The following is a 14,619-nucleotide window of genomic DNA, read 5'->3' as shown; positions in this document are numbered from 1 at the left end:
TTCCGCCGCCGCAAGCTTACGTTTCCGCGAGATCTCATCTGGAGACCCTTCCCGGTGCCCTGCCGGAGGGGACTTTGGAGTTGGAGGGCTTCTTCATCAACATCATCGCACCTCCAATGACTCGTGAGTAGTTCACTTCAGACCTACGGGTCCGTAGTTAGTAGGTAGATGGCTTCTTCTCTCTCTTGGATCTTCAATACAAAGTTCTCCATGATCTTCATGGAGATCTATCCGATGTAATCCTATTTGGCGGTGTGTTTGTCGAGATCCGATGAATTGTGGATTTGTGATCAGATTATCTATGATATATATTTGAGTCTTTGCTGATTTCTTATATGCATGATTCGATATCCTTGTAAGTCTCTCCGAGTCTTGGGTTTTGTTTGGTCAACTAGATCTATGATTCTTGCAATGGGAGAAGTGCTTGGTTTTGGGTTCATACCGTGTGGTGACCTTTCCGAGTGACAGTAGGGGCAACAAGGCACGCATCGTGTTGTTACCATCAAGGGTAACAAGATGGGCTTTGTCGTAGATATGAGATTGTCCATCTACATCATGTCATCTTGCTTAAGGTGTTACTCTGTTCTCATGAACTTAATACACTAGATACATGTTGGATAGCGGTCGACGTGTGGAGTAATAGTAGTAGATGCAGAAAGTATCGGTCTACTTGTTTTGGACGCGACGCCTATAGATATAATCATTGCCATAGATAACGTCACGACTTTGCGCGGTTCTATCAATTGCTCGACAGTAATTCGTTCACCCACCGTCTACTTGCTTTCATGAGAGAAGCCACTAGTGAACACTACGGCCCCCGGGTCTATTCACACCTATTGTTTCCACCTTCGCTTTTACTTTGCTTTGTTACTTTGTTGCTTTCAGTTCTCACTTGGCAAACAATCTATAAGGGATTGACAACCCCTTCATAGCGTTGGGAGAAAGCTCTTTGTGTTTGTGCAGGTACTTGTGATACTCCTTCACTGGATCGATACCTTGGTTCTCTAAACTGAGGGAAATACTTACCACCACTGTGCTACATCGCCCTTTCCGCTTCGAGGGAACACCAACGCAAGGCTCCATGGCCACGGGGGAATCCTTTGCATATTTGCCTAGGAAGTCCCTAAAGGCGTAGCCGTAGCAGAAGGATTCCTGGTGCCGTTGCTGAGGAGAATCAAGACAAGAATAGTCTCCCATCAGCATGCTTGCTTCTGGCGCCGTTGGAAGGTCTTTTGTTGTAGTAACAATGTATATAGACATAATTTAGATTACAATGTAGATTCACCCATTTTGCTCCGTATGTAGTCTATATTGGAATCTCTAAAAATACTTATATTTAGGAACAAATGGTGTATAAGACATGGGTGCAGCTAACCTCGAGAGCAAACTACAGCATCGCCCATTGTAGCCCTGCGTAAGTACATGGAAAGGCAGTGTTAACTACAAAAGGGTTAACATCCACCAAAAATAGTAAATGCTAATACGACAACATCTGTAGTGATATCTTCATTGCGAAAGAGTAGCACGGTAGCAAAGGGGCGGTTTATAAAATGGATAGAATTATTTACTACAACATGCATGTTTCACTATAGACAACCGTATAGCCATTGAAACTGGTAGTGAACTACTGATAGAAATGAAATTGACAGAGTTAAACATCATAAGGCAGGTCCTGCTAGAGCAGAGAATGGTCCTGTTGTCTATAAGAAGGTAGGAAAAATAGATAAGACGAGTTAGGCGATGTTTATTATAACATGCTTAATAAATCTATCGTACAAAACATGGCCATTGCAACTGGTATTGGTAAGATTCAACTCGTCAGTTCATACCTGGTAAGTCCTGAGGGGTAGTTGCTGGGGCACTTCATATGGGCTAGAGCCCGGCCCAAGTCAGCCGTAGCGGAGGCGAGGTGTTCCTCCGGGTCGAAGCGTGGCTCAGTGCCACTGACATGTGTACCTACAAGAAGCAAGTAAATGTTAGAAGTTTAAGTGCAATTGCACAAATGATGTAAAATACTGAGACATGGGATGCGACTAAGCTCGACGGCAAACAACAACATTGCCCGTTATGGCCCTGCGTAAGTACATAGAAAGGCATGTTAACTACAATAGGGTTAGCATCCACCAAAAATCGCAAATGGAAATAAGATGACAACAGCTCTGGTATATATTCATTGCGGAGAGTAGGACAGTAGCAAAGGAACAAATTAAAAAATGGATACTATTATTAATTGCAACAGGCTTAACAACATCATAAGTCATATTTTGTAAGTTTGTAGCTTCTACTGGTGAAATTTAGCTGGACATTTCATACTTGAACATCACATAGTCTGCAGTTTTGAAAATAACAAGGCATGTTTAACTACAGACAACCTAGTATAGCTAATGAAACCGGTACTGATAAAAATGCAATTGTCAGAGTTAAACATCACAAGGCAAGTGCTACCATAGCAGAGAATGGCCCTTTTGTCTATAAAAAGGTAGGGAACATAGATAAGACATGTTAGGCCTATTTACTACAACATGCTAATGCGTACAAAACATAGGCATCACAATTGGTATTGGTAAGATTGAACTGGTCAGTTCATACTTGGTAAGTCCTGAGGGATAGTTGTTGGGGCACTTCAACTTGACCAGAGCTAGCCCCAAGTCAGCGGCGGTGGGGGCGAGGTGCTCCTCCGGGTCGAAGCATGGATCAGTGCAGCTGATATGTGTACCTGCAGGCAACCAATAAATGTTAGAAATTAAACTGCAATTGCACAAATGATGTGAAATACTGTAAGACACGGGGAGCAGCTAACCTCGATGGCAAACAACAACAACACCCGTTATGGCCCTCCGTAAGTACGTGCAAAGGCATGTTAAGTACAACAGGGTTAGCATCCATCAAAAATAGTAAATGGAAATAAAACGACACCATCTTTAGTGATATATTCATTGCGGGGAGTGGCACGGTAGCAAAGGGACAGATTAAAAAATGGATACAACTGTCAGTTGCAACAAGCTTAATAACATCCTATGTCATGGATTGTAAGTTTGTTGCTGGTTTTGGTGAAATTGAGCTCGATAGTTAATACTTGAACATCACATAGTATGAGGTACTGAAATAAACAAGGCACGAACATGCTTAATATATCAACCGTACAAAACATAGCCATTGCAACTTGTATTAGTAAGATTGAGTTGGTCAGATCATACGTGGTAAGCCCTGGGGGTAGTCGATGGGCACTTCATCTGAGCCAGAGCCTGCACCAAGTCGGTAGCAGGCAAGGCGATGTGTTCCTTTGGGTCGACATGCACAGCGGCCATCTCACCATCGACCGTCATCAGCTCCTCGACCTCCACGTGATATGTAGTTGGTCTTGCACGGTGATGCTCTAGAGGTAGGGGCAGTGGGGATTTGGAGGCAGGAGGATGTTTCACACGCGCCATTTAATAAATTAGACCGTGGCCGTAATAGAGATCGGTGGGCTACCTGACTGGTTCGACGATGCTCAGGCAGAACGTAGATGTGGTTGCGGCGGCAGCGGCGGCAGTTTGAGCTGCTGGGAGGGGGAGATACTACGGAAATGTGATGGGTGGGGATTTGGTGGGAGGAATAAATTCTGAAATCGCGCGCCTAACAAAAACTTCGCTGCAAAACTTGAAACTTGGGCGGGGAAAACACACAACGCAAACGACGCTTGAGAGAGCTCTAGGGTGGAGTGCCGGACAACCATACAGTGCAGCGGTTTTTAAGAACTCAAGGACAAACGATATAGGAAATTTGGCTTCCCTTACAATCTTGGCCATTCATTATAGCACACGGTTCATCTCCGTCGCCTCCGTAATAGTGTGCGCTGAGCCTATTGTGTGTTGCGTTATGATTGGCCGGAACCCCAGCCATGCGGATCGCGCATGTGCACCGTAGGATGCACCGCGATCAAACAGAAATCCACGCACCTCGCATCTCACCCACGCAAGTGTAGCTGGATTGGATTTATCTACGCATTAATGCCTAGAAAATGCACATAATCCCCTAAATATGGCAAATGAGTCCGAAAAAAGTGCCAAATTTGAACACGAAGATTTCCAGGGTGTATATATGTTCATCGTAGAAAAAAACTCAAGGACAAAGGACGTAGGAAATTTGGAGTCCCCTTTAATATTTGTGATTTCCCTCTCGAAACCATGAAACTTCCAAGGTGATGGTTCGATTTACCAGGGCGTGCATGACGACATAAGCCAAACCTTCTCAAAATTTTACCATGGCATAGTGAGGCCATACCATGGCACCATGCCAAGCGTCATGTTTTTCAAGCATATATTTCATTTTTCTATAGTTGAAAAACCAACAAACGACACATTTGTGGTTGACTCTTGCCACGCGTATCCTTGAAATCACTGCCCATTCCTTGTAAAAGGCATGGGAATTTACTAAATAGCACGAGGATGGCTTTCCGGACCGTTCTAGTGCACCTTTTCATGCACCTTTTCATGCACCAATTTTTTGAATTTGAATTATGTGCATTAATGCCTAGAAAATAAACATAATCCCCTAAATATGGCAAATGAGCCTCGAAAAAGTGCCAAATTTGAACACGAAGATTTGCAGGGTGTATGTTCATCATAGAAAAAAAACTCAAGGACAAAGGATGAAGGAAATTTGGATTCCCCTTCAGTCTTGGTGACTTCCCTCTCGATACCATGAAACTTCCTCGGTGATGGTTCGATTATGAAGGGCGTGCATGATGGCATAAGCCAAATCTTCTCAAAAAATTTACCATGGCATAGTGAGGCCATACCATGGCACCATGCCAGGCGTCATGTTTTTAAGCATGTATTTCTTTTTCTATAGTTGAAAATCCAATAAAAGACACGTTTGTGGTTGACCCTTGCCACACGTATTCTTGAAATCGCTGCCCATTCCTTGTAAAAGACATGAGAATTTACTAAATAGCACGAGCATGGTTTTCCAGACCGTTCTTGTGCACCTTTTTCATGCACCGATTGTTTGAATTTGAATTATGTGCATTAATGCCTAGAAAATGCACACAATCCCCTAAATATGGCAAATGAGTCCGGAAAAAGTGCCAAATTTGAACACGAAGATTTGCACGGTGCATGTTCATCCTAGAAAAAAAAACTCAAGGACAAAGGCCGAAGGAAATTTGGATTCCCCTTCAATCTCGATGATTTCCCTCTCGAAACCATGAAACTCCCTCGGTGATGGTTGATTATGAAGGGCATGCATGATGACATAAGCCAAACCTTCTCAATTTTTTACCATGGCATAGTGAGGCCATACCATGGCACTATGACGAGCGTCGTGTTTTTAAGCATGTATTTCATTTTTCTATAGTTGAAAAACCAATAAACGACACATTTGTGGTTGACTCTTGCCACACGTATCCTTGAAATCACTACCCATTCCTTGCAAAAGACATGAGAATTTACTAAATAGCATGAGCATGGTTTTCCACACTGTTCTTGTGCACCTTTTTGATGCACGAGTTGTTTGAATTTGAATTATGTGCATTAATGCCTATAAAATGCATGTAATCCCTAAATATGGAAAATGAGCCCAGAAAAATGCCAAATTTGAACACAGAGATTTTCATGGTGTATGTTCATCCTAGAAAAAAACTCAAGGACAAAGGACGAAGGAAATTTGGATTCCCCTTCAATCTTGGTGATTTCCCTCTCGAAACCATGAAATTTCCTTGGTGATGGTTCGATTTATGAAGGGCGTGCATGACAACATAAGCCAAACCTTCTCAAACTTTTACCATGGCTTAGTGAGGCCATACCATGGCACCACGACAGACTTCATATTTTTAAGCATGCATTCCATTTTTCTATAGTTGAAAAACAAATAAACGACACGTTTGTTGTTGACTCTTGCCACACGTATCCTTGATTTCATTTCCCATTCCTTGTAAAAGGCATGAGAATTTACTAAATACCATGATCATGGTTCTCCAGACCGATTTTTTTCACTTTTTCATGCATTGATTGTTTGAATCTGAATTATGTTCATTAAGGCCTAGAAAAGGCATATAATCACCTAAATATAGTAAATGAGCCCAGAAAAATGCCAAATTTGAACACGTTGCATTGGAGGTGTTATGTTCATCGTAGAAAAAAACTGAATGACAAATCAAGAGGGAAATTTGGATTCCCCCTCAATTTCGGTGATTTACTATCGCACATGATTCATCTCCGTCGCTTGTGCGAAAAGTGTGCGTTCACCCACAAATCCAAAAGGGAACAAGCCTCAACCCCTGCCCACTCGCCGCACACTCCTTGCAACTTTGCACCTCATCGATTTCTATCGTGGCGGCCACCCTAAGCTCGACGGTGGGTGAAGGTCGCGCTCGAAACGGCATGGGATTTCACCCCTACCGCTTGCCACCGCCTATCTGCACCGACTTGCACCGACTTTCTGGACTCTAGTAGATTGGGGTTTTCTATGGAATTGGGCCGGGGATTTACTTCATGTAGAAGGTACTTAATTTAGCAAAATATTCACTCATTTCTTATTGCAATCCGTTCGACGTTCTTAATCAACCGACGAAAATCACCATAAATTCTCATTTTTTCATTCAAGTGTCCATAGTGTGAGCATAGCCATGGCTTGTATGTATGGTGGAGGGGGTAAAACTTCACAATTCCGCTTGGGAACCACTGATAATGTGTTTAGCATGGAAGATACCGGAACCTTTTGTCATGACATTGACATGAAAATCACACCACCCAAAAATACAATTTCATCTCAGTTATAAACCATGAGCTCTCACACCGCTGCAAATCAATGCTTCCTTCTACGAAGGGCCTTTCTATTTACATTGATGTTATTTATCTTATTGTTGCGTCATCACCTTCTTATCAAAGCACCAGACGAGAGATCACTATTGTCATTTTTATGCATTGAGTCTAGTTAATGTTGGATGCGAGCATGATTGGATCTGCTCTACCCCGAATTACAATGTCTGGTCGTGTTATACAACCTCGCTAGTATTGAAAATTGTTGGTATCTGAGATATCGTATTATTACTTGCTAGTTGGTTATGTTACTCTCATGGGTAAATATAATTATTAAGTGTTATCATTGACATGGTTAGTTATGATCTTTGTTGAAAACCTGAACACTAGCTAAGGAAATATATAACAACGAGAACAAAAGAGTTTGTAAAAGTTTTCTTTATCACTTTTAGTTTGTCAAGTGAACTGCTAGAGGACAAGCAACAAGTTTAGCTTGGGGAGTTGATACGTACCAAATGTATCTACTTTTCCAAACACTATTGCTCTTGTTTTGGACTCTACTTTGCATGATTTGAATGAAACTAATCTGGACTAACGTTGTTTTTAGCAGAACTACCATGGTGTTGTTTTTGTGCAGAAATAAAAGTTCTTGGATTGAGCTAAAAATCATGGAGAATATTTTTCAAATTAATAAAAAAATATTGGCATCAAGATCTACCGGAGGGGGGCCACCCAGGAGTCACAAGCCTTGAGGACGCCACCTCCTAGGGCGCGCCCTCTGAACTTGCAGGCCCCTCATAGCACCGACTGACCTAATTCCAACGCTATAAGTTCTATCCCGTCATGAGAAAAATCAGAGAGAAGATTCCATCACGTTTTACGAGATGGGGCCGTCGCCACCTCTTGTTCTTCCTCGGGAGGGTTGATCTCAAGTCCGTTTGGAGCTCCACGGAGGGGGATTCATTATCGTCGTCATCACCAACCCTTCTCCATTAACAATTCCATGATATTTACCACAAGGAGTGAGTAATTCCTTTGTACGCTTGCAAGACGGTGATTGGATTGGATGAGATTTTCCATGTAATCAAGTTGTTTTGATATGGCTTGCTCCCTAGTATCCACTATGTTCTAAGATTGATGTTGCTATGACATTGTTGTGCTTAATGCTTGTCACTATGGCCCGTGTGGCATGATTTCAGATCGGAACCTATTGTTTTTTCGTGAATATGAAAATGTTTTGGATCCTATCTTGCAAGTTATATGCACCTATGATGTGTTATGATCCGTAGACCCCAGAGTGACAATAGTTGGGATCATCTCCGGTGATGACCGTAGTATGAGGAGTTTATTTATTCACCATATGTTAATGATTTGTTCCGATTATCTATTAAAAGGAGGCCTTAATATCCCTTAGATTTTCTTATGACCCCCCTGCCATGGGAGGGTAGGACAAAAGATTTCATGCAAGTTCTTACTATAAGAATGTATGGCTATATACGGAATACATGCCTACATTATATTAATAAATTGGAGCTAGTTCCGTGTCGCTCTAGCATGTAACTGTTACATGATGAATGTCATCCAACACAATTATCCATCGCCGATCCAATGCCTATGCTTTTTTGCATATTGATCTTCGTTAAGTTACTATTGTTGTTGCTGCTGTTACAATCACCACAATCGCTACTACTATTGTTCCTATTGCTCTTGTTACTTCGCTACTAAAACTTTGTTGCAAAAAGAAATTCCAGGTGTGGTTGAATTGACAACTCAACCGCTATGACCAATAAATATTCTTTGGCTCCCCTTGTGTCGAATCAATAAATTTGGATGTAATACTACCCGTGAAGACTCTTGTGATCCCCTATACTTGTGGGTTATCACCTAGCGTAGGTGGAAGTCACATATCGAAGGTCACATGTCGAGTTTATCCAGGTTCGTGCCTTTGGAGAGTAATATCCTATGTCCTGCTTGTTGTCCCCATTCATGGTGGTATACCTCGTGCGAGGGGTTACATTGATGTAGATGGAGATTGCTACCGATAGTTGTTCTACGGAGAGTAGAGCCTGGCATGAGAGGCCCCTGGCCTCCCTTATATACATGGTGGGGGCTAGGGTTTTGCAAATGAAGATGCGATCCGGGTGGTCACCACCACCACCTTGGGGATCAATGATCCAAGGGCCTGGTCTCCAGGCTCCTCCCTCTCGTTGGATAGGTACCGAGCCACCCCTATTGTATGGCGCCGTCATGTATAGCCATGGGGGTGTCAAACACATAATAATCTTATATCATGAGCTTTGTAACCAGTGACGGGAATTGAAGCTTACATGACATGTAGTTTAATGTGTGCAAAAGGCTATGACATGTCTTAATGTAGGTTGGGATGATACCATATCATATCATATAATCTCTTTCCAACCATTGGCTAACCGAAGAAAAAGCAAAAGATTTTTTGACCCTTTTTAGGCCAAAATTTTGAGGAGAATGATGAAGAGACTAAGGAGTGTCAAAGGTGGGTAAGTTCTCATAGCCAACAAAACTTTAGGAACCAACCTAGTAAAGTGAGGATAGGCTGCCAAAATCTTCTAGGACAAACTTAGATTTCAACGGAACAAATGATGAAAAATGATGAACTAATTTTTACTTTTGAAATTTTGATGATTATTTTTGTTTTATAACGCATTAGAGGTAGTATTAGTGGGTGCTTGGAAAAATCGCAGAAGTCTTGAACGCAATCAGCTCTTCTAACAGCAATTTAATACTAAAAGTGATATAATTAATTATCTTTCCACCTTCAAAATAGAAACGAAAAGAAACACTTCCATCTTAAAATGAAAGTTAGCAGTCGTTCGCCTTGTATCCCTTCATGGGATTTGGTTGGTATTTGTCTTTGATGGATCCGGCTGAATTCGGTCTTTGTTCGTTTACCTGTGTGTGCCTATAGATTCGATCCTTTCGATCTATGTTTCACTTCATCGACAACAAGTGTGATTTTGGGGCGCTCGTTCTGGTGAGTCTTAGCATGACGACTTTCTAACTGACTATTACAACTAGGTTCATCCGGTTCTAGTAAGGAAGGAACGATGATGACGACACACCTTCGGTTTGTTCCAGTACTTGTAGACATCCCTAGGTGATCTATAAAGTTTTTTCATGGTTTATGAGCTACCAAAATAACTACCCCATACCCAGTTTGGCTGCGAGAAAGTGGCTACTTATTGTAGCAGCCATCCATAAACACCAAAAGAACTGACATGCACATTTTCGTCTTAGACTATCCATAATAAAAGTAACATAGGTAGTGTCATAGATGTTATCTAAGAAAAAATATGATGTGACAACTAATTAATGAGAAGAAAGAGAAATTGGGTAACTTAGTGGGTGTTTGTTTCCAGGGACTTTTGGTGTAGGGACTAAAAAAATTCCCTTTTAGTCCCATGTGAAACAAACAGGAGGGACTTTTAGGGACTAAAAGGGGGTATTTGGGACTAAAGGAAGAAGTCCCTATGGGAGGGCCTTTTTGGGACTTTTTGGCACTTTTTCCAACAGTGCCCCTACTTTTACCATGTCATTTAATAACTTCTAGTACTTTACTAGGGATAACATGGTCTTTTTTCATGTCATTTAATGACCTCTAGTCCCTGTTTAGTCTGTGAAAACAAACGGATAGAGACTAAGAACTTTTTAGTTGGGACTAAAAAAAGTCGTGGGACTTCTGAAACAAACAGGGCCTTAACATGTTACTACCCCTATGAGTAAAGTAACGCATATCAAGGCAAGATGAGTATCTAAGCTAATAAATGAAAGACTTAATGTTAATATTTCTATATTAGTATTCAATGTGAAAATGGTAACTTAGACTAGTAAGATATGTATGTTACTGCACTATGCTACTCCCGAACAAAGATGGCCTGGGTTGTGAATAACGAGTAGGCGAAGGGGTTAAATATGATATACGTTAGGTGGTGAAACCCCCATCAGAATTCCTCACTCGAGTCCGTTCGTAAACCCTCGGTCCCCCGTGCTTTTCCTTTTCTCAGCCCTTCTTCTCCGATTTCTCTCCAAAATTCCTCGCATTCTCGTGCCGACGGCGCCGGCGCACAAGAAGCGAGGCCTACTGGCGCCTGATTTGCGTGGATCGCTTCTTCCTTCATTCCTTTCTTGGTAAGAAACCCTAGCGTGATCGTTTTTGGGGGGGATTTTTGCGGTTCGGTGCCTATTCTTTGTGTGTGTGGTAATCCATCCTCCATTCTTTGATTATTTTCCACGGACAAGAGGAATCCGATTATTAACAAGAATGGGGGGAGGGGCAAATTTAACATTGACCAATAGTAATTGGATTCCTCTTGTCCCCAAACAATATCTGGGGTTCGTTCAGCTAAATCCCCGCACGCACGTTGAGTACAACACTGGTGTAAATAAAATCGTTCTGAATGGCAGAGGAAATCCTCACATCTGTATCGACTCGATTATTATTCATTCCATGGATAAGTTTTAGGTTTGTTTTGTTTCTGACTATTTTAGAAATTGGTAGCGTTTCTCGTTTCCTTATCAATATACGAATTTAAAGTGTGTATAAATGAAATGTTGGCTATTTAATCATTTCCTAGGACTAGAATAGCTTTCCATTCACTTTAATTTGTATGCCTCTTTACCATATGGTGAATCACTTCAAATCAGCTGATAGCGCTGACTGAATGCTTTTTTGTGCTCATCCTCAGGGCATTTCAGTTGATAGTGCTGACTGAATGCTTTTTTGTGCTCATCCTCGGGGCATTTCAGTTGATAGCGCTGACTGAATGCTTTTTTGTGCTCATCCTCAGGGCATTTCAGTTGATAGCGCTGACTGAATGCTTTTTTGTGCTCATCCTCAGGGCATTTTATCTCTCAACATCCAAATCCTGATGGAGCATACCTCTGAAGAAGAATCTGAGATTAGCGATTCTGAGATCGATGAGTACAAGGACAAGATCTACGCTCAACTGCGCTCCCAAAAATTGAAAGTGCGGTATGGTGAGAAAATCTTCCGATGCCCGTTCTGCCTAGGAAAAAAGAAGCAAGATTACAACGTCAAGGATCTTCTGCAGCATGCCTCAGGAATAGGGGCTGCTCTGAAACGCAAGCCCAGGGTGAGGGCAGCACACCTAGCACTTGCAGAGTATGTAAAGAATGATTTGGGCAGCTCCTTGGAACCATCATTGCAACTTGCCATCGTTGAGTATAAGCCTCCTAAGATTGAAGAAGAGAAGTTCGTATGGCCGTGGATGGGCATTCTGGTTAATCTAACAACTGATTTGATGGATACAAATTCTGTCAGGGAGAGTGAGCATATGTTAAAATCACAGTTATCACGGTTCAGACCATGCGAAGTCACCATTCTTTTGGATTCCAAGGGCCAGACTGATCACTCCATCATCAAGTTTGCTGAAGACTGGACTGGGTTGAAGGATGCATTAGCTTTTGAAAAGCATTTCATAGTGGAGCAGTACAGTAAGACTGATTGGAACAGAAGAAACTGTAGAATGGACGATCTTTATGGATGGCTTGCAAGATCTGATGATTATAACTCTCATGGAACAATAGGAGAGCATCTGAGGAAAATTGGAGTTCTAAAAAGTATTGGTGATCGGGAACATGAGAGAATTGAGCGTATAGCTCATTTTACTCACCAAATGGAAGAGAAGAATAAGCATGTACTAGATCTGGAGCTGAAGAACAGTCAAAATGCCATGAAACTTGATAGCATGATGAAAGACAAGGATCGAATGGTTGAGGAACATAATGAAAGTACGGACATATTTCGATACTGTGTGTTTTTGCCACATTTTGCGTAATAATGATCTTACTTGTTTTCTACAATACTGCTGGATACTGCTGGCAGCAATAATATCATCTTGTACTCACTGAACTTACTGAGTTCCTTTTCCTATTCGATAACCAGAGATAAGAAAGATGCAGGAAGGCGCTCGTAGGAATTCTAGTAAAATAGTTGAAGACAATCAAAGACTGCAACAGGAACTGAAGACCAAGAGAGAACAAGTCATCCGGAGACATAAGCAACTTGAAGAGCTGGCTAGGAAAAGTAATATTGACAGAGCAAAAGTCGAAGCAGAGAAAGAAAAGGTTTTTTTTTCCTCATCTCCTCCAATGCTATTTTATGTTCCATTCCTTCTGTTATATCTTAATGAACTGAATTGCAACTTATGTATGCTGTTCAAAACTCTTACAGAATGCAAACGAGAATGCTCTTCTCGACTTAGCAACCCTAAAGCATAAGAAGGCACGTGAGGAGCTCAGGCAGCTTCTCAAGAAACACGAGGTATTGCTTTCAAGCAATGTTTGTATGTTGGGTATCTAGTGAAAATGCATTGTTTAACTTCCTGAAATTGCAGCAAGAGAAAGAAGATGCTTTCAGGAGGCAATACAAACTGGAAGAGGACTTAACTTCTAAGCAGAATCTTGAGATGGAATTAGCACAGTTGAGAGGGAAGTTAGAGGTAATGAAGCACATGGGAGCTGAGGCAGATACAACATCAAAGGAATTTGATAAGGTATCTGAAGAGCTGAAAGAGAAAGATGAAGAGCTTGACGCCATGGAATCTGAAAACCAGGCCCTTATTATTATGGAACGAAGGACCAATGATGAGCTTGAACAAGCCAAGAAAGAACTTATAGATGTATGTATGACCTCTATTGCATGCTTAATTTGCTATTGATTGTGAGACCTTATATATATCGCTTCGTCCTTTTCGCGGGTAACAAATTACTCGCTGTGCAGGGCCTACAACAGATACAAGTAACTCGGTCCACTATTGGTGTCAAAAGGATGGGTGTGCTTGATGAAAAAGCTTTTATTGCTGCATGCAAAAAGAAAGCAGGAAATGTTGTCTCTAAGAAAAAAGCAAAGTATGATGTAGAGGCAACACTTGTGCTATCAAGATGGGAAGATGAGATCATGCAACCAGGTTGGCATCCTTACAAAGTTATCGATGTTGATGGACAGGCAAAGGTAAACCTTTTTATTTTACTTATATTATTATACTATTCCTTTTAGGAGAACAACATATACTGGTTGAGAGGGTGTCCTGGTCCATGCTTCTGTTGTTCCATGCATGTTTGTTTGTGTATTATATTTTTGAATTGACTGTTAGATTTTCAGGAAAGAAAGGAAAAAAACGGAAGTAGTATTTGAATTTCAACTGGATACACTGCTATCCTGATTTGAATCCTTGTTCCAGTAATGAAACCACTGTTATGAATTTGCAGCCTATGATTCTGATAGATGTTTGATGGTGCAGGAAATAGTCAAGGAAGACGATGAGAAGCTGCAAGCCCTGAAAGAAGAGCTGGGGCAGGAGGCCCACGATGTTGTGGTCAAGGCCCTTCTTGAGTTGAACGAAAACAACCCCAGCGGCAGGTACCCCGTCCCCGCGCTGTGGAACTTCAAGGAGAACCGGAGAGCGCCGCTTGATGAGGCAGTAGCGTACATTCTCAAGCAGTGGAAGGCGAGTAAGGGCAAGAGAACATACTGCCGCTGAGTGTGATCGACGTCTCCAAGTCCTAGCTATAGTTTATGGCCTGTGGCCCTGTAAAATTGTATCTTAGTAACAGCACTTGATGCTCAGTTAATTGCAAAAACTCAAAAAACACAATTGCGGCGAGGGTTTTAGAAAACCATTGGATATTTTAGAGGAATACATCAGAACTAGCTTTGGTTCAACTTACTGAGATATGTATGAACATCTAACTTATGTGACACTCCCTCCGTTCCACAATATAAGACAGATGTTTTTGGAAGCTATGTTAGGTTCCAAAAGCGGGACGGAGGGAGTATTTCTGTAAATCTGAGATGGAACGCTGAGGAGAAAAGGTGGCA

The 14,619-nt window shown here is 41.7% G+C and overlaps 1 protein-coding gene across 1 annotated transcript; it reads left to right on the top strand.

Moving 5' to 3' along the window:
• The first annotated feature begins 10,717 nt into the window (after nucleotides 1–10,717).
• LOC123426266 (factor of DNA methylation 1-like) lies at nucleotides 10,718–14,471 on the top strand. Its single transcript, XM_045110065.1, has 7 exons — nucleotides 10,718–10,907; nucleotides 11,618–12,530; nucleotides 12,685–12,866; nucleotides 12,973–13,062; nucleotides 13,136–13,420; nucleotides 13,522–13,752; nucleotides 14,042–14,471. The coding sequence occupies exons 2-7, from the start codon at nucleotides 11,648–11,650 to the stop codon at nucleotides 14,279–14,281; spliced, it is 1,911 nt and encodes a 636-aa protein (XP_044966000.1). The 5' UTR covers nucleotides 10,718–10,907; nucleotides 11,618–11,647; the 3' UTR covers nucleotides 14,282–14,471.
• Nucleotides 14,472–14,619: the final 148 nt, after the last annotated feature.

The sequence above is a fragment of the Hordeum vulgare genome, chromosome 2H, assembly GCF_904849725.1.
Source record: "Hordeum vulgare subsp. vulgare chromosome 2H, MorexV3_pseudomolecules_assembly, whole genome shotgun sequence".
In the NCBI taxonomy this organism is placed as follows: domain Eukaryota; kingdom Viridiplantae; phylum Streptophyta; class Magnoliopsida; order Poales; family Poaceae; genus Hordeum; species Hordeum vulgare.
This window is presented reverse-complemented; position numbering and strand designations above follow the sequence as displayed.